Raw genomic sequence first — 19,108 nt, 5'->3', positions numbered from 1 at the left:
AGGGCCAGTATTTAGGCAGCTAATTGAGGGAGAGTAGTGTGCCATTGCTTAGGAGATGAATTCTCAATTTGCAAATTCTGAACACAGTTTAATCACCACTATATCACAATTGTTATTTTCTACAATAATTAGCTAACACAACAAAACACACCTTTCAGGTTTTAATGTGTTTTGAAACTGGGTTTTTTTCTGTCTCTATAGCACACAAAAAGGTTCCGCATTTTTCATAGTGCATGCTTGAGGTTTATTTTTTGCAAAGAAATAATTAACACAGTTCAGCAGGCTACATACTGACCTTGAAGGATAGAAGCAAAGTATCGATCCAGTGGTGCTAGTAGCAATCCAATACCAATACTAGTGTTGGTATCGATAATATTGATATTTGGATCGATCCACTCACCTCTAATATCGGGCAAGTACTGTGTTAGAGACAAAGGAAGCCACATTGTTTGATGGAAGTTAACATTTCCAGCCTACACAGGGATTAATTCAAAGAAGCCCCACAAATCAAAATAGAAAAAATGATGCAGCAGGATATTTTTGCTCAAACTTCATTGCAGCCACTCAAAATGGTACTCAGTAGTTTGTATATCATCCGTATGCTTGTTCTCATGCCTGGCAATTTGGGGTATGGTCTTAATGAGACAGTGGATGGTGTCCTGGATCCCAGATCTGGACCAGGTCATTACTGAGCTCCTACATAGTCTGGTTATGTCAGATGGACTGATACATAATGTTGCAGAGGTCTTCCCTTGGATTTAGATCAGGTGAGCGTGGGGGCAAGTAATTGCCTACATATCTTTGCCACATGGCATTCTCGTGCACCAGGAGAAACCGATGACCCGCTGCACCAGTGTAGAGTCTGACAATGAGTCCACGGAATTCTTCCCGATACGTAATGGAAGTCAGGTTACTGTTGCCTGGCCTGTTTAATCTGTAGCTCTGTAGCTCAGTTGTCACCAAGTAAATGTAAAGTTTCACTGGCACAGACCTGCAACAGAAACGTTTCAAGAAGCACACGTGTCAATTAAAAGTATGGCAATATTAAGCTCATGCAGACCCCACTTTTTAAACAAAAGGACTGATAACAAAACAGCAGCAGTGATGATGTTGTAATCATTTAATGTGGACCTGAAGTCTGTCGGCCAACACAGCGAGCTCGTGTTAATTGAAAGAAAACATTTTTTAAGTGTACGAAAGAAAACACAGCGCTGTTTATGAAAGTACTGTTAAACCTTTTACTTGGACAAAGCTAGCGAGAGTCCTTCATCAAACCATTTGATCAACAAATGTGAAGAAAAGCAAACTTTGTAGCTGCTCCATCCAGAGCTCTTCAAACTGAAAACTCTGCAGTAAAGCTACAGATGTTACATTAAAATATGAAGATGAACTGTTAATCTTATTATTAACTGTAGTTTACTTTGAAGTCTGAACTTTCAACACAAGCTGAAATAGAGACTCAGCGTGGTTGCAGCTTGTTGCTACGTCAGCTTAATTGCATGTCGGTCATGTGATTTGGAGACGCGGCACACAGAGTGTTAATAACACTCACCTTCATTCCGCTTTTAAAGTGTTAATGCTATCTTATCTTAATAAACAACACTTTCAAATGCAAAACTAGAGTGGCACTAGGAGTGGCAAGAGATCATTTCACCATGCCAGCTCTCTAGATCCGCACCTGTGCCGGTCCAGTGTGTGAGGCCAGCCAGGGAAAAGTCTACCTCTGCACCAGTACCCACCTTGCAGGTGGGAGCGACTGGTGCTCAGCAGGTGCCTGCACCCGTTCCTGCTCCCTGGAGGAAAGCAGCCAAGCAGGAGAGGTCGGGGGGCGCAAGGGAGCTCACAGTGCTCCTCCGGCTCGCCGAGCTCCTCCGGCAATAGCTCGCTGAGCTCCTCCAGCATTAGCCCGCTGAGCTCCTCCGGCTCACAGTGCTCCTCCGGCTCCCCGAGCTCCTCCGGCATTAGCTCGCTGAGCTCCTCCGGCTCACAGTGCTCCTCCGGCTCGCCGAGCTCCTCCGGCAATAGCTCGCTGAGCTCCTCCAGCATTAGCTCGCTGAGTTCCTCCGGCTCACAGTGCTCCTCCGGCTCGCCGAGCTCCTCCGGCAATAGCTCACTGAGCTCCTCCAGCATTAGCTCGCTGAGTTCCTCCGGCTCACAGTGCCCCTCCGGCTCGCCGAGCTCCTCCGGCATTAGCTCACTGAGCTCCTCCAGCATTAGCTCGCTGAGCACCTCCGGCTCACAGTGCTCCTCCGGCACGCTGAGCTCCTCCGGCTCGCTGAGCACCTCCGGCTCACAGTGCTCCTCCGGCACGCTGAGCTCCTCCGGCTCGCTGAGCTGCTCCGGCTCGCTGAGTTCCACAGCTGGCGACGCGGGCTCCTCCCGCTCGCTGAGTTCCTCCGGCTCACAGTGCTGCTCCGGCTCGCCGAGCTCCTCCGGCAATAGCTCGCTGAGCTCCTCCAGCATTAGCTCGCTGAGTTCCTCCGGCTCACAGTGCCCCTCCGGCTCGCCGAGCTCCTCCGGCATTAGCTCGCTGAGCACCTCCGGCTCACAGTGCTCCTCCGGCACGCTGAGCTCCTCTGGCTCGCTGAGCTGCTCCGGCTCGCTGAGTTCCACAGCTGGCGACGCGGGCTCCTCCCGCTCGCTGAGCTCCTGCTCGGGCATGCTGAGCTCCCGCTCGCCGAGCTGCTGCCGCTGGACAAAGTCTGGGGTTTCCCGAGCTTGCACTACCCCCCGGGCTTCATGCAGGGTGCGAAGGAAGGCGGAAACTTCCTTAAGCTGGCCGAGGTAGGGACTTCCCTCCAGGATTGCCTCGATGGCATTTAACCCCACCACTCTTGCCCTTGCGTTGGTGGTGTGAGTTACCCAGTCCATCAGGCGTTGGACGCGTGTGAGGTCGCCCCCTCCGGACAGGGCTGCTGGAGTGGGTAGTGGAATGGAGGCTGCCGCTGGTGGAGAAGATGGCTGAGGGGTGACTGCATGCGGATGAGATGACGACGGTGTTACAGCTGCAGATGGTGAAGCAGCGGGTGGTGTAGATGGTGAACGGGATGAAACGGTAGGCGGTGAGGTAGATGTCGCGGGGAATGATTCAGCAGGTGACGGCCGAATTACTAGCTGGGCGATTGGCTGTGGTACGGCGACCAGCTGGGCCGCTGGCTGCGCTTTGGCTACCGGCTGGGCAGCTGGCCGTATAAACATAGCCCCAGAGTAAACGGTAGAGGTGAGTGATGAAGAATTGTCCATATGACTCACCACAGCCGGCTGTTGGAAAGTTTTAGAGTCTGACTGCGGTGAGGCACGCCGGCGGCGCAAGCGTCGCTTCTGTAACGATGCCGGGGCCAGCGTATCAGGCTGAGGTTCCACCAGCCGGCCGGACAGGAGAGCAGCTGTGTGATTTTGAGCTGCCGGTCCTTGGTCTGCTGACTCAGCAGGTGCCGCAGAGGTGAGTGGAGATGTGGTGAGGTGCAGAGGGCGTGTGAAACGTTTCCCCCGCAATGGAGGGTCCAACAAGCGAGCTGCAAGCGACGGCGGGGAGGCTATCAGCCTATGAAAAAAGAAATAGGCAGCAAGGGCTCCCAGGGAGGTTGCCATATCCTCCTTGCCCGGACAGCCCAAACCAAACAGCTCAAAACAGGAACTTTCCCTCAGCGTGGTTATAATCGAAATTAGTCTCTTAATGTCCAAAAAGCTCACAGATGAGGTGATTGATGATAAGAAGGAATCAAAAAATACGACCTGTAAGTGTCTCTGATGTGGATCTGCCGCCTGGATAATGCTCCGACAGTATTTCCAGAGCTGGGCGAGCAATTCCTCCTGTGAGACGGTCCTTGAGTCCGCTGGGCCCATAATGGCAGGATCGTTCTGTCACGGTCTGGGGGGCAGACCGTGGGGGATGTTGGAGAAAGGACCCAAACGCTGGACTTAATGAAATGAACAGTGGGTTTATTTACAGTGAGGTAAATGTACACCACACATTGAATCTCCAAAAGTGCTCCCTCGACTCCCGTGACGTGTCTTCTCCCAAGTGCTGGTATCCCGTGCTCTCTGCCCCTGTGCCTTCACACACCCCGTGTGTCTTGCAGTCCTGTGTTCCACTCTCCTGAGGAAAAATCACAGACACAGCCGTTATGGCACCAACTCCAGCAGGCATACACTGACCAGCACTACAAACACTGACATGGAGTCTAACTCCTGGAGTATCCTGGTAGCTTGCTGACGGCTGACAGCATCCGTCCCAAATCACAGTCATACCTGGAGCAGGCAGGGTGAATCTAAAGGGGGGCATGGGGTGTACTAGACCATATTTATTTCAAGGCTTTTAGAATATCGTCTGCCTGTCTTGCCTCATATTCCTGGAATTCATGTTGTCTCAAGTCTCGGTTTTTCTCAGGTTCAGGTGTCTCACAGTGGAAATTTATGTTTGTTTTATGGTTTGTATTGTTTTGATCTTAGTGTGTATTGGTGCGTACAGTACTGATTTTGTTTGCATGGTTTTACCCTGATATTTATATTCCATGTTTCAGTGTTTCAGTGTTTCAGTGATGTTAATCCACTGTGGACTGGGCGGACAATAGCAGGCGCCTGTTGAACTGTGGGCGGACCTGTTGCCTGATCTTGGGGTGCGACGGGTCATTTGCAGATGGACCGGCCACCGTAACACAGCAACCCAGTCCATTCCTGCAAGAGGGGTGACAGTGGGAGATGACGCGTGTAATCGACAGCAGGGCAGAGGTGCACCTATGCTTGCATAGGTATGTGAGAATCGCTTTCCCCACTTTCCCCAACACAAATAACTTGACAAAATGTCTTTTTTATTTTATTGGTCAGAGTTCTGGCCTCAATATAAGAGTGGCTACTTAGCATTGATATGTAAAACAGTTTTGAAACTGGGTTTTTGGAGACCTGTGATGTAAATTTTTCTGTCTCTAAAGCACGCAAAAATGCCCCCCCACCCCCACCCCCAACGACCCATGTGAAAATAATAAGCAATAGCTTTAAATTACAAAAAAGTGTTTAGTAGCCCTGTATTTCGCATTGTTCAAATTTACATTAAGAGAATCTGCGATGAATGTTTCAATAAATCTGTTTCAACAAATAAGTGTTATTTTCTTTTCCTTTCTCCAGTCAACAGATTCAGTGTAAATGTGTTGGTATAACTTTAATGTGGTAATATGCTTTTGTTTGTATGATTTGGCACCCTCTTGTGGCCACAGTTGGCACTTGGGAAGTTGTTATGCCCAGCTAGTTTGCTCCAAGTGCTCAGTGGAGGTGAAACCTTTGCCCACGCATGCCTGTAAGTTTCCATTACATACTATAACCATAACTATCTGATTTGTGATGCATGTGTAATGTGAGTATACTGAGTTACTATTTCAGCTGTGTGGTCATTACTCATTTGTAAAGCTACTTGTGTGCTAGCGACTGTATATTAGCATGTGCTTGTTAACTTGCTATGATCAATAATGCTAGTTAACTGAAGGTGATGTTTATGTTTAATTTAGGCAACCTTAAGATTTATGTTTTTGCTGGTTGTCATGAAAACTAAGTTTCAGTTAGTACATTATGTATGTTCAGTGAATGAGAAGGTAATTATCTGTTTTGTGTTTATTTAGTTTTACAAAAAGAAAAGAGAAAGGAGAGTAATGAAAATGGATAAAGGATACCATGTATAAGAAGCCTCAGTAACATGGCCTGTAAACTGGAGATGCAGATCGAAGTAAAGAAGAATCTCAGTTCAAAGCATTCTCTTCTTCTCATTCTGTTCACTGTCTGTCAAACAAGCTAAATCACGCCCACATCTAGTGAGGACAGAACAGTAAATGTGTCTTTCTAAAGAATCTCTATCTGCACTGAACTTTCATACTGTAAATGACTGAAATGCCAACTTGGAATAAAGAGGAGAATGAGTAATATATTTATTAGGAAGTTCGCAGATTGTCTGTCACAAAGCTCATCACTTAAATCAATCAAAAGATTTAACCTGTTCCTCATTTGTGTAAATAAAGTTTTTATATTTTATAGGAACACAATCATTTATGACAGTTGATTCAACAGAAACTGTATCAGTTATAACGTACATTTATCTAGAACCACCAATGTGACACAACAAACCACTGAATGGGCACATTCATGTATTCATGGAACAAATAATATCTTAAAAAATGAATGCACACATAAAATCAGTACACAGAATCACTGACCACATGATTAAGAAATGTTGTTGTAAAAGCTGATAGAAACTTTGTTTGTTTTATCAGTTCTTCACCAGTGAAGTAAATCAGCCACAAACAGACACTTTATCATTCATGATATCATATCATATACACAGTAACACCACAATAAGTACAGTGTCGTTGTTGTGCAGCAACACCACGCTATGATGTTAGTTAACTTAAACAGTAGGTTTCACAAATATTAACATTACTTTGAATCCTATACAGATGTTTCAGTCAGCATGCAGATGTTCATATGACTGATGTCCAAGATTTTTGTCCTCCTGTTGCACTAGTTTGGACTATGATGCAGCTTGATTCATGTAGATGGTTTCTGTCTCTGGTTTGTTGAACTGTCTTGATCTAAACCAGCTGAAGAAAAAAACAAATTGAAATGAAACTAGTTTTTGGTTCATTTCTGTAATTATGAATAATAAAAATCGACTTAATCGACTTAAATAGAAGTAAAATTAACCCTGTAGCCTGTAAATAGTTATAAATGACTATCATAGAAGCAGCTGGCTCACCACTCAAATAAGACCAGTGTGCTCACAAGCAGTATGATTCCCACAGTCTTCACTACAATGCAGACACCGAACAGTTTTCCTGACTGTTCATCTGCAAGGCAACGAGATTTTAGAGCAACAAAAAGATGAAATAAAAGAAAATTGAACATTTCACATTAAACACAGCCCCCTGAGGGGACGCGACTATGATGCTTTCTATGTGGCTTTGTCCTGTTTTCTTTTCACTCAGATAAATCTAACTTGGAGCTAACCCCAGTCGTCAGTTTGAGACATATTAGTCTTGAGTCTTAATTCTTCAGCTTATTGTAGAGTAGTGTTACTAGAAAACTTAATATTATCACCTTCTGTTATTTTGTGACCATTTTTTTTTATTTGTGCATTTCTTCTTTTCATGATGAAAGTGGCTGTGCTGTGTTTTTTCAGCTAATTTAGGATAAAGTTAATGTTTTTTTATAGGCTTTTTACCGTCCTTATGAATATAAATGTAATATAATAAATATAATAAATAATAAAAAAATTAAAATATGTTTAGAAAATGTCTGTATTTTTCTTGTCTCTTTTTTTAGCACTTTATGTAAGACAATTACTTTCTGACATCAATTTACAGTTTAACGTTGAAATATTGATGCAAAATGCATTTGATTACCACTTGAAGTTATATATGGTGGTGGTCAGAGGGCCTGGTGGCGCCAGTGTTCGGCAGCCTCGCCTCTGTCAGTGCGCCCCAGGGTGGCTGTGGCTGCAATGTAGCTTGCCATCACCAGTGTTTGAATGGGTGGATGACTGGATGTGTAAAGCGCTTTGGGGTCCTTAGGGACTAGTAAAGCGCCATACAAATACAGGCCATTTACCATTAATGTTTGTTTTCGTGGACAAGAAAAAGGAAAATATGTGAATACAACACATCAGTAGCTTCGGCCTTTACCTGTAACAGACACACGAATCTCTGATGATGTCTGATTACCCAGATCATTAGTGGCCACACAGTAATAAACTCCTCCATCTGTTACATTGAAGCTGTAAATCTCTCCTTCAGATACTTTCACAGCTCCATCTCTGCTCTTCTTGAACCAGGTGAAGCTGCTGACTGGAGGTTTGGCTCTGCTGGAGCAGGTCAGGTTCACCCAGCTGCCTGCTGACACCAAACCTGATGGACTGATGGATGCGGAGGTGTTTTTAGGAGCATCTGAGAAAAAGAAAGAAAATGATATCTCATAAATTATGATTAGTTGGCAGGATTTTAAAAAAAAATCTTTGATTGTCTTACATGAAACACTGAGAGTCTCTTCTGTCTCTGCTGTCTTGATGTCATTTCCTTGGTTCACAGGATATCTGGCAGAGCAGCTGATCTTCTTTCCATCATGTGTGTCTGACAGAGTGATTGTTTGCTGGATTTTAGTTGTAAAGCTTCCATCTGTGTTTTCCTCTATTTCGTTAGGAGAGTCTTGTTGGAGATTCCAGGTGAGTTGAGGAGGGGAGTGTGGACAGGGAGTGAGAGCTGAGCAGGTTATAGTGACAGACTCCTTCTCCTTCAGATCACCTGGGATTGCAATATCGGGCCTCCAAGGAGAATCTGTGGTTTAACATGAAACATAGTTTGTACACTGATAATACAGGAAAGACAGAATAAAATAATAATAATAATAATTTTCCATTCAAAAATCATGAAACTGAAAGGACTCAGCATATACTTTTTTAACTCTCAAAGAGCCAAAGAAGAACAAAACTGTTTCTCCAAACATTAACATAATGGTAGTGTTTAACAATAGAAAATAGAGAGAGAAAATATTTGAATAGGTATATTTATGTGACATCTGACCTGTTAATAATACAATTAGACTTTTCATTGGTTAATACTAATATCAAAAGTCTCTCACCTTTAATTGTTATTTGAACAGGTTCACAAAAAGCTGTTGATCTGAATGGCCAGTTCATAATTCTGAAGTAATATGTGTTTGAATAAGTTGTGGTTAAGTTGGAAAACAGAGTGGTGCAGCTTTTCTCCTTCAGGTTTCCTGTAATATTCATTGGATAGATGTTAACTGTCCCACTGCTGTTGAAGATCACGTTTTCTGGATAAAGTTTAAAATGACTTTTAATCCACACTGCAAAGACAGGTTGTGTGCTGTCAAACTTTACTGGTCCAGCATCATTAAAGTTACATGGGATTTGTAAACAAGATCCACTCAGAGCTTCCATCTCTGTTGGTGCAATGATGAACAGGTTTGTAGAATCAGGACAAGCAGCCAAAGAGTCTGGGAATCCAGAGAGCAAAATTAAAATGTGCAAATCTAAATGAAGAGAAAATTCATATTTACAAATCTGACTTTAAGTGTCATGGGTTTGCTTTTTTCTCCTGTTCTTTCTACACCTTCGGTACAAAATGTTTCACTTAACTTACAAATATAAAATGTGTGACTTTGTAAAGTTTCTCTATCTGCACTGATCTGTCAGACTGTAAATGACTGTAATGAGACGGCTCACTTGGAATAAAGAGGAGACTCAGTAACATGATGCCTGTCATGATGTTCACAGACTGGACTGTCACAAAACTCATCACCTGTATAAATAAAATACATAATTACACAAATAAAATATCAAACTAGAAATTATCTTTTATAAGGTGTTTGGGTTTTTTGTAATAAACACAGTTAGTAAAATTTAAAAACGAATGTCTTACCAAATGATCAGACTGCTACAGACAAGAGACGACAAAGTAAAAGTGGTTTCAGCAGAAACACAGCGAGTGAAACACTTCTCTGTTTAGATGTTGTCATGTCAAAGCAAACAGGCCTGTGATGCTTTTAGTATTCTGTCTTTCTTTATTCAGTCAGTCTTTTTATGTTCCCATCATGCACACTCCTGTCACTTCAGTAACTGCCACTCCTACCTGCCTGCTTCTACATTCACCTGTGCTGACTCTTCCCTCACACGATAACCTGTTCCTCATTTCCATCAGTTGTCTTCTTAACTGACTTTTTCCTATCACTTTATTCCTGATCTTCATTATTTGTGACTATTGGCTGCTTTGACTTTTTGACTTTGCATTTTTCCCTTAAATAAAGACTTTTAAAATCTTACATCTCACTCCTGAGTAGGGATGGGTATCGTTTAGGTTTTATCCGATACCGGTGCCAAATCGGTACTTTTGAAACGGTGCCGGTGCTCAAACCAGTGCTTAAAGAATGGAGAACACAAAATTGGTCCAAAAACCTCTCATGTTCAGCTGTTTTTTGTAAAAAGATAACAATGTTAGCCTTTTCTGCAGCTATGGGGCATATATGGTATCACTCTTGGCTGGAAGCAGTGCTTAAACAATGGAAAAAAAAACACAAACTTTGTCCAAAAACCTCTCATGTTTAACTGTTTCCCACTTTTTCTTTGGTCATTTTAGCCTTTTTGGCCAGGGTGAAGGGAGTATCTGCCATCAAACAAGAGGACAGCCGCATGTAGCTATGATGATGTTTGCTAGTTCACCTTACATGCATTAATGTAATAACGTGGTTAGCCTACTCAGCGTAAATTACACTCGAACAACATGAAGCTACTCACGCAGAGAAGAACGGCTGCTGCTGCCATCATCATCCGTCATCATTTCTGCTACACTGGCAGGGCTAGGGGCCAGGACTCTCCTCTTTGTGTTTTTGGGGGATGTTGCAAAACAGGCAACCCACCCGCAGTAGAGGTGCTTGGTGTGAGGTCTCGCAGCAAGCTATCAAATACGGCGCATTTCTGGGCTTTAAAAAAAAACGCTATGCGTCGCCGGGTGTTTCATCGGATTTGAGGTGTTACCTCCTTTGACAGTATCACAGTATCAGCTTAAAGCACTTGTTGCAGGCTGCTGAGTTTGCATATTTTGCTGTGAAGTACAGCCAGACTTTTGACCGCTTCGCCTTGGGCATTTTTAATCTGTAGCTCTGCTCTAAAAGAACGTACGTACCTGGGCCCGCCTACTATCCTCGGAAACGTAAAATGATTGGCTAGAAGTGTATCACAGCTCAGGAAAAAAAAGCACCGAAATAAAGCACCGAAATGTGCGCTGCTTTTCGGTCTGGTTACTACCGTTTATGTCATGGCATCGAACACCGGTACCCATCCCTACTCCTGAGACATGCTGTTGGCTCACAATCATTCTGTAACATAAATGTATTTTTTTAACAACTGTTTTTGAAGACAAACGTGTTATCACACAGTATCACGACTTGTATTACCCAAGACTAGCACTGCTTATTTCAAACTTCTGTTGTCTGTGCATTCAAAGCAGTGTTGGGAAATTTTTCATGTGTGTTTCCCACACTCACTGAAATAATAGCTCAGGTTCAAATTTAATCATTTGAGCCCCCAAACCCCCTTTTTTATATGTTTCTTCTCAGTTTGCTGGCTGGATTTACACAGTGCTTTTCTTGTCTTACTGAACACTCTGATCACTTTTAACAACATGTCACACATTTATTTCAAGATTTCGAGCTCCCATATGAATAACAAATCCCATAAGAAGATACAAAACATGTTGGCAGGAACATAAAGACTCACATTTAAAAAGCTGAAGTATGTGGAGATTACATTTTGCAGAACTATTTCTGTTTTTGTGGAAAAAAAAGAGTTCCTCCTTCAACTTCTGCTTCTTGATATAACCACAAGAAATCACCTGAAAACAGTTATTACAGGTGAAGTTAAGACAAAAACTGAACTTAAAAAGTGGCAGGATGTTGTTTGTGTAATTTCACTAAACTGTAAAATGTAATGCTTATTAATGTAATGCTACTTCACTACAGTTCTCGTATTTTCTTCACCTCAGTTTCTTCACCTCAGAGTTCTTTGTAGCCTTCACTCGTCTTTACATGTCTTGCTCTCCTCCTCGGTCTGTCACGGCCTGGAGGATCTGATTAGTGGTTTTGTCTCTCTCTCTCTCTCTCTCCCTCTCGCCTTCTCTATCTCTTTCTTGCCAGGGCAGAACTCACTGCGGGTTCACGCCCTCGGCCCACGCCCCTCTGAAGAGGAAACACCTGGGCCTCATCAGTGCAGGCAGAATTTAAGCCAGGGAGTGGCTTCTACTCTTCGCTGGATCGTTGCGTGTGACTCGCATCAGTGCAGCCTAGCTCAGAGCAAGTTCACTTTCGTTTCTCTGCGCAATCCTTCTAACGTGTGTTTGTTCTGTACATAGATCCCCTGGATCGACCTTGTGTTCCCTGATTGGATTCCTGTTTTTGCGAGTGTTTGGAGAGAGACTGATTGCGAGTGGAGATTGCCTGAAGAGGAGCAAGTGTCTTTTTCCCTACCTGGATTCCCCCGGAGCCTTTTCCCCTGTCACCACTTTGTATATAGCACCACCCCTGGACTACTGGTGGAACTGTAATAAATCTCTACATTGTGCCTCTAAGCTTCTGAGTCCTGCGTGTGAGTCCTCAAGCGAACTGTGACAGGGTCATAGTGCCCCAGGTTTTTTTTTTTTGTTTGTTAGCTTTTGTGTTCAGTTTTTGTCCAGTTGTAGCATGATCACCCCTCTGATTTCCACCTCCGGGATACAAATATAGATGTGGACGCATGCATCATACTTCAGTTTACTAACACATGAACATGCAAATCTGTGATGTGTTTTAACATCTCCTGACAGCAGATGTAAAATAATCAATTGAAACTATTAAGCTCACCTGATGTCACTGCACAACAAACTGTCGTTATTGTGGTGAAGCTTCTCACAATATATGATTTATTGTTGGCACTGAAAGAACCACTCCAGACACAGCAGAGAAACCCATTTATATGGCAGCTTTTGGCTGACATGTAAATCTATTTATCAACCAATAAATGACTGATTAAATAAAAGCAGAAACATTTAAACACATTGGGGAAGTTTGTTATCAGTCAAAGTTTCTGCCACCTGTGTGAGTACAGGCACACAAATTTCTGTGACAAACCTTTGCAATTTCCTTTCTTCCACACATGATGTCATCTAAATATGATCTCTAGTGATTTAGTCAGCCTTTTATGCACATATATGAACACACGTATCAAACTCAGAGCTCTCTGAAGAGAAGAAAACTACTGAAGTGTAAATTTCATACCATATCAGTCATCAAATACATCATATACTAACCAGTTACATCTTTATTAAAGTCTAAGCAACATTAAAGTCTAATGTCCAAACAGGATTTAAAGCAGTTTTTCTAACTAACATTAACATGGTAATACCTGAAGCTAGAGCTGGGCGATAGAACGATAACGATATGTATCGCGATATAACTTTTACTCGATAGAGAAATTAAACTATCGCGATAGACCTCGCCGCTCTTGTCCTCTTAAAAAAAAAAGGTCAGCCAATCCAAATTAAGTAGCGCAGAGCCGAACCAATCACAGCTGCAGCGTCACGTCGCGTGACTTGTTACGTACAGCACAAGTGCCAAGCCGCACGTGTGTTTGTTTGGGAAGCAGCCAGCGGGTAATGGAGCCAGCGCGTAATGGAGGAAATGAGTGTGCCGACTAGAAAAATCAACCGAGCGTGACCGAAGGTTACCGAGGAGAAAACAGATGATGGTTCCAATGCCGGGGAGATTGTCAAACGCAAGAGCCATAGAAGTTCCATAGTGTTAAGGTATTTCGGCTATTTCAAGTCTGACAAAAAACAGAGTAGCGTGCACTGTAAATTGTGCCGAAAGCAAGTCTGGAAATACAATAAACTGGTACATGCGTCACACTGTGCGCCACGTTATTGTTTCGGTGAAATGAATTTCTACAATACTGTTACTGTTAATTCTACTCTCTGCAGTGTAGAAACGGAAAATCTCCGTTTTCAAAAATACCCGTGTACGTGTGGACGTAGCCTCAGTCTCTGACTGGAAGCGCTAATTCGTCATTCGGCTTTTGTCAGACTAAAGTAACTGTTAAAACTGTTTGAAAAGCTAAGCTATACAACAAGAAGAGATTGAGAATTTCCTTTTAGTTCTCAGTTTATTTGATATTGACAAAAGTTAGTCAGTTATTATGGGAAATAAATATTTAAATAAAAACAAGCTGCTGATTATTTCGCATTTTACTTGTGAGCAACGGCACATTTAAATCTTACAAATATAGTTATTTGGCTTATATCGTGATAGATATCGTTATCGCCTGAAATGAAAAAAACATATCGTGATATGAAAAAATCTTATATCGCCCAGCTCTACCTGCAGCAGGAGCAGGGTTTGTTTTTCTTTAGAGAAAGGATCACACCCATAGAGAGACAACTGAAAATATGTGGAGGCAATATAAAATGCCAGAGGGCTCCACTGTATTATATCACAGTAGATGTTAAACTATTAAATGGTGTGTGATGCTTTATATTAATGAAGACATTTACATCATAAATAAAACTAAAAACCTAAAAATTTGTGTATAACAGTTCACAGAAGTGCAGGAAAAAGTTTCTGTCACAATTTCCTATACAGTGGAACCCCGACTTACGAAATTAATTTGTTACCGAGGGTCTTTCGTAAGTCGAAAAGTTTCGTAAGTCGAAGCACCCATCGCGCCTTTTGAGTGAACGATAGGCTATAGGCTAATTGCTAACTGCAACAACAATACGTCGTTCAAGTGGAACAGCGAAGCACCAGTACGAAAGCCAAGGGGGTTGCCACATGATTCGGAAGGCATTGTGGGCATTGTAGGCATTCTGGGCTCAGCCAATCAGAGCCAGAGAATTTCGTTACGCGGGCATTTTGCCGTTTCACGGGCAGAAATATTGCCCTTAAGTGCCATTTTTCGTTAAATGGGGTATTCGTAAGTCGGGGTTCCACTGTATAGGGTTAGACCCCCGTTTAATATTCAGATACTTCAGATTCACAGCTCTATCTCTGTTCTTCTGAAGTACAAAGTCTGGTCATCTGTTCATGACCAGAAGCTGAAGCATACAGGTTTTGCAGCAGGGCAATTATCAAAAATAAACCATCAAGTCTGCCTCTGAATGTCTTAAAAGAAACAAAATAAAGAGCTTTTTAAGGCCTTGTCAAAGAGTAAACTTAATGACACTGAGATGGTGTGGCATGACCTTAAACAGACAGTTCATGCTCAAAAACCCTCCAATGTGACTGAATTGGAACAATTCTGCAAAGATGAGTGGGCCAAAATTCCTCCAAAGCTTCATAAAAGACAACTGCTAAAAAGACATTGCTAGTTATCACAAATGCTTGATTGCATTTTGTGTTTACTTGTGTTATGTTAACACATTTAAGTGCGACAAACATACAAAAAATTGGAAATCAGGAAGGGAGGAAACATTTTTTCAGAGCATTTTATACACTGCTCAAAAACATTAAAGGGAGACTGAAAACATATCAGAGTTTAATGGGGGACAATATCAAACTGATATGGGCTAGTTATGTGCGATACAAAGCAAAATTCAGGGTGGTATCAACGATACGGCTCCAATACCGATACTTTGTTGTATTTCAAATTATAGCTCCATAATTACTACAAGACATCAGACTACTTGTTCGTATTGTTTAATTTTGAAGAATTGTAATATAGAAATCAAGAACCTGAAGCTTTCTGTTAATTCATGTGATTTGAACATGTATATCTTGTCATTTAACATATATATACTTGCCTGGACATTTCAACAAAAACATTCAACATTCACACTTTCTTTCATTCACAACAGTGCTGCGCCACACTACAAATTTTTGGCTTTGATCCAATACCAAGTAAATACAGAGCCAGTATCATTTACACTTATCTGATGCGATGTTTAAATTGGTAGCTTGCTGACATCAACCACCCCACATTCCAGACATTTATTTCAAGATTGCCCCAAATTAAATAAAAAATTCCTCAAGAGCACAAAAAGCATGCTTTTATAGAAATCCTATATGAACATGATGACACAAATTTAAACAGCTGAAGTATGTGGAGACTAAATTTTGCAGAACTATTTGTTTTTTGTGAAAATCAGTTCCTGATTCAACTTCTGTTTAATCAAATTACATATGACCACAAGGAATCACCTGAAAACAGTTGGATGAAGTTACTACAGAAAACTAAGCTTAAAAAGCGGCAGAATGTTGTTCGTTTAATTTTGCTAAACTGTAAAACACATTTTGTCACGGCACTGGAACTGGTGACCCAGTCTTTGTGTTCTTGGTTTAAGTTTATTCTTTGAATTATTGTTTTTTGTTTGTATTGTATTTATAGTTTCTGGTTTCTAGGTTTTCTGTTCAGTTTCTATGCCTCCCCTGTGTTCCTGGTGCCGTGTCTCTACAGGGTGGGCCATTTATATGGATACACCGTAATAACATGGGAATGGTTGGTGATATTAAAGTCCTGTTTGTGGCACATTAGTATATGTGAGGGGGCAAACTCCTCAAATATGGGTGGTGACCATGGTGGCCATTTAGAAGTCGGCCATCTTGGATACAACTTTTGTTTTTTCAATAAGAAGAGGGCCATGTGACACATCAAACTTTTTGGTAATGTCACTAGAAAAACAATGGTGTGCTTGGTTTCAACGTAACTTTATTATTTCATGAGTTATTTACTCATGTAAGTTTCTCTTTGTTCACAGCCATTGATATGTCGAAGAGGTAACGTGTTTTCTTTTTGTCCGTTAATAATCATGTGGCACTGCACATGATTGCAGCTAGCAGGTTGTTATTGCTATCCATCAAGTCTAAAAACAACATGTTAATACTTGGAGGTTCTGAAGGCTGCTCCAAAAATGATCAGATTATATTTTAAATATTTGTTCAGTTCTCTTCTAAACCCCAGCTGTCTATTGTAGGTTTTGAATGTTTACTAAACTAAAAAGAAAATTGTTCTAACATCTCACCTGTTTGTTTTTATTCAGGCATACATGTATACTAAAGAGATTAAGTTTGTGTTTCTGTCACAAAATCATAGTGCTTAACTGTATGAGTGTTATTAGATATTATAAAACATATGATACGTAAATTCTCTTTTTTTTGCTTAAAGAAATCTACTACATCATGTGTAAATGTTTTTATGTCATGTGCCATTTTGTATTGCAAATATTAATGACAGTTTAACTAAGAGGCGATGGCAGGAAAGACTCCGGAACTGTAATGTCATCAATTACACTGCCGTTCCAGTTGTAGAACGATCGCGCTGTGTTCTGGGGAAATCTCGACTTCCGAAGTCCAGACAAGCGAAAATGCGAGTACGGATTTGCGTACTTGAGAACTGAGAAATGGCCTAAGAGTCTGCAGTCTATGAACTAACCACAACTAAAGCCAGCTAACAAATGTGAGCTCGCTGGTGAGTAGCCTTCATTAATAGCAATAATGTGGGGCGATCATGGCTCAAGAGTTGGGAGTTCACCTTGAAATTGGAAGGTTGCCGGTTCGAGTCCTGGTTTGGACAGTCTCGGTCGTTGTGTCCTTGGGCAAGACACTTCACCCGTTGCCTACTGGTGGTGGTCAGAGCCTTCCCTCTGTCAGTGCGCCCCAGGGTGGCTGTGGCTACAATGTAGCTTGCCATCACCAGTGTGTGAATGTGTGTGTGAATGGGTGGATGCACGTGTGTAAAGCGCTATACAAATACAGGCCATTTACCATTAATAGTAATAAAAATCACACAGCATAAGAAAGGATTTATGAAAACATGTTCTCCCTCAGATGACATACGAAAGCTACTCCATTTGATGTGGCTGAGCCAGTCTAAAGATACCCCAATAGCAGCTTTCTCCTTAGATCTGGAGAAGGCTTTTGACAAAGTTTTTATAATCTTGTTGCAGTGTGGGTTAGGTCCAGATTTTCTAGACTGGGTTACTTTGCTATACAAAGAACCAAAGGCGGCGGTAATATCAAATGGTATGATTTCACCCTTTTTAGTTTGTCACGTGGAACTCATCAGGGCTGTTCTTTAAGCTCTTAATTTTTATAGAAACATTGGCAGTGAGTATTACATCAATTAAAGGTGTGATAGGTGGGCAGCAAGAAAACAAACTTCTCCTCTATGCTGATGATATTCTTGCCATTATGACAAGAAGATTGAAACGAAATATTGTTTCTCACCAGCCTCTACAGTGCAATAAGCAATACAGTTTAAAAAGAATAAGTACAGTTTAAAAAGAGTAAATACAGTTTCAAAAAATTTGTTTTAAAAAAGGAGCAGCAAAAAAGGCATAAATAGCATAAAATTTAAGTTCTAAAACAAACTCCAGTCACATTCGCTTGGGTAGATAGCATCAGTCCTTTCATAGTAGGGGATGGAATAAATTAGGTAGTGTGTGTATCTGGGGAGTGTATTTTGTGTGTGTGTGTGTGTGTGTGTGTGTGTGTGTGTGTGTGTGTGTGTGTGTGTGTGTGTGTGTGTGTGTGTGTGTGTGTGTGTGTGTGTGTGGATAGGGGCAACACAATCTGCTTGTTGATCTCAGAGTGTAGCTGTGTGAATGGGTGTGTGGGTGGGGAGGGGGCACAGACCATTTATCAGTCTCACGGCTTGTGCAACGAATCCTTCCAGCATCCTGGTGGTTCTGCTGTTGATGCTCCTGTACCTCTTGCCAGACAGCAGGAGTGAGAACAGGCCATGAGAGGGGTGGTGGGAGTCTCTGATGATGGAGATAGCTCTGCGTGTGCAGCGCTGGTTGCAGATCTCCTCAAGCGGTGAGAGAGGGGCACCAACAATCCTCCTGGCAGTCTTAACAATCCTATTAAGTTGACGCTTCTCATAGGACTTGCACCTGCTAAACCTAGCTTTAAAACTTTGCGTCAGGATGTTTTCAATTGTGCCTCTGTAGAAAGTTGTGAGATGAAGTGTGCAGAGTCCTGCTTTCCTGAGTCTCCTGAGGGAGTGGAGACACTTTAGTGCTTTTTTGATAACTGCTGTGGTCTTAATGGAGAAGGACAGGTCATCAGCAAAGTGTACACCCAGGAACTTAACACTGCTGACCCTCTGCACAGCAGCACCATCTATGGTGAGGTCGGTGTGGTGATCTCTGCCAGCCGTCCTGAAATCGATCACTATCTCTTTTGTTTTGTCGACATTGATAGTGAGATTGTGGGATCTGCACCACACTCCAAGCTGCTCCGCATCCATTCTATAGGCAGACTCATCGTTGTCAGTGATGAGACCAACCACAGTTGTGTCGTCTGCAAACTTCAACTCTCCTTAGTGCCGCGTTTAATGGACACCATAAAGGCATTTTCTGAGGTGTCAGGTTATACTATTAACTGGGGAAAGTCTGAAGTAATGCCACTATCCCCACTATGTTATCCATACATGGTAGAAAAATTCAATTTTAAATGGGTACCTAGAGGGATGAAGTATCTCAGGATTAGGCCAAGCCCAGTTATGGAGGTCCTACCCCAACTCAATTTTGACTGAATACGACTAAAAATAAAAACAAATATAGAAAAATGGGGCAAATTAAAAATCTCA

The 19,108-nt window shown here is 42.1% G+C and overlaps 1 protein-coding gene and 1 long non-coding RNA gene across 2 annotated transcripts; both read right to left on the bottom strand.

Annotated features, from left to right (window-relative positions):
- Positions 1-5,891: 5,891 nt before the first annotated feature.
- LOC145431086 (uncharacterized) lies at positions 5,892-7,924 on the bottom strand. The gene is made up of 3 exons (XR_013911442.1): positions 7,665-7,924; positions 6,740-6,830; positions 5,892-6,584 (listed from the first exon to the last, which is right to left on the bottom strand). It is a non-coding gene; the product is annotated as an uncharacterized LOC145431086 (long non-coding RNA).
- Positions 7,925-7,989: 65 nt separating this feature from the next.
- Positions 7,990-9,296, bottom strand: LOC113028800 (myelin-associated glycoprotein-like; the record flags this gene model as incomplete). Its single annotated transcript, XM_026179252.2, has 3 exons — positions 9,224-9,296; positions 8,617-8,994; positions 7,990-8,312 (listed from the first exon to the last, which is right to left on the bottom strand). Coding segments are annotated over exons 1-3 (774 nt in total), but the record flags the coding sequence as incomplete, so codon positions are not given.
- Between the last annotated feature and the right edge of the window lie 9,812 nt (positions 9,297-19,108).

Source organism: Astatotilapia calliptera, chromosome 9, assembly GCF_964374335.1.
Source record: "Astatotilapia calliptera chromosome 9, fAstCal68.1, whole genome shotgun sequence".
Classification (NCBI taxonomy): Eukaryota; Metazoa; Chordata; class Actinopteri; order Cichliformes; family Cichlidae; genus Astatotilapia; species Astatotilapia calliptera.
This window is presented reverse-complemented; position numbering and strand designations above follow the sequence as displayed.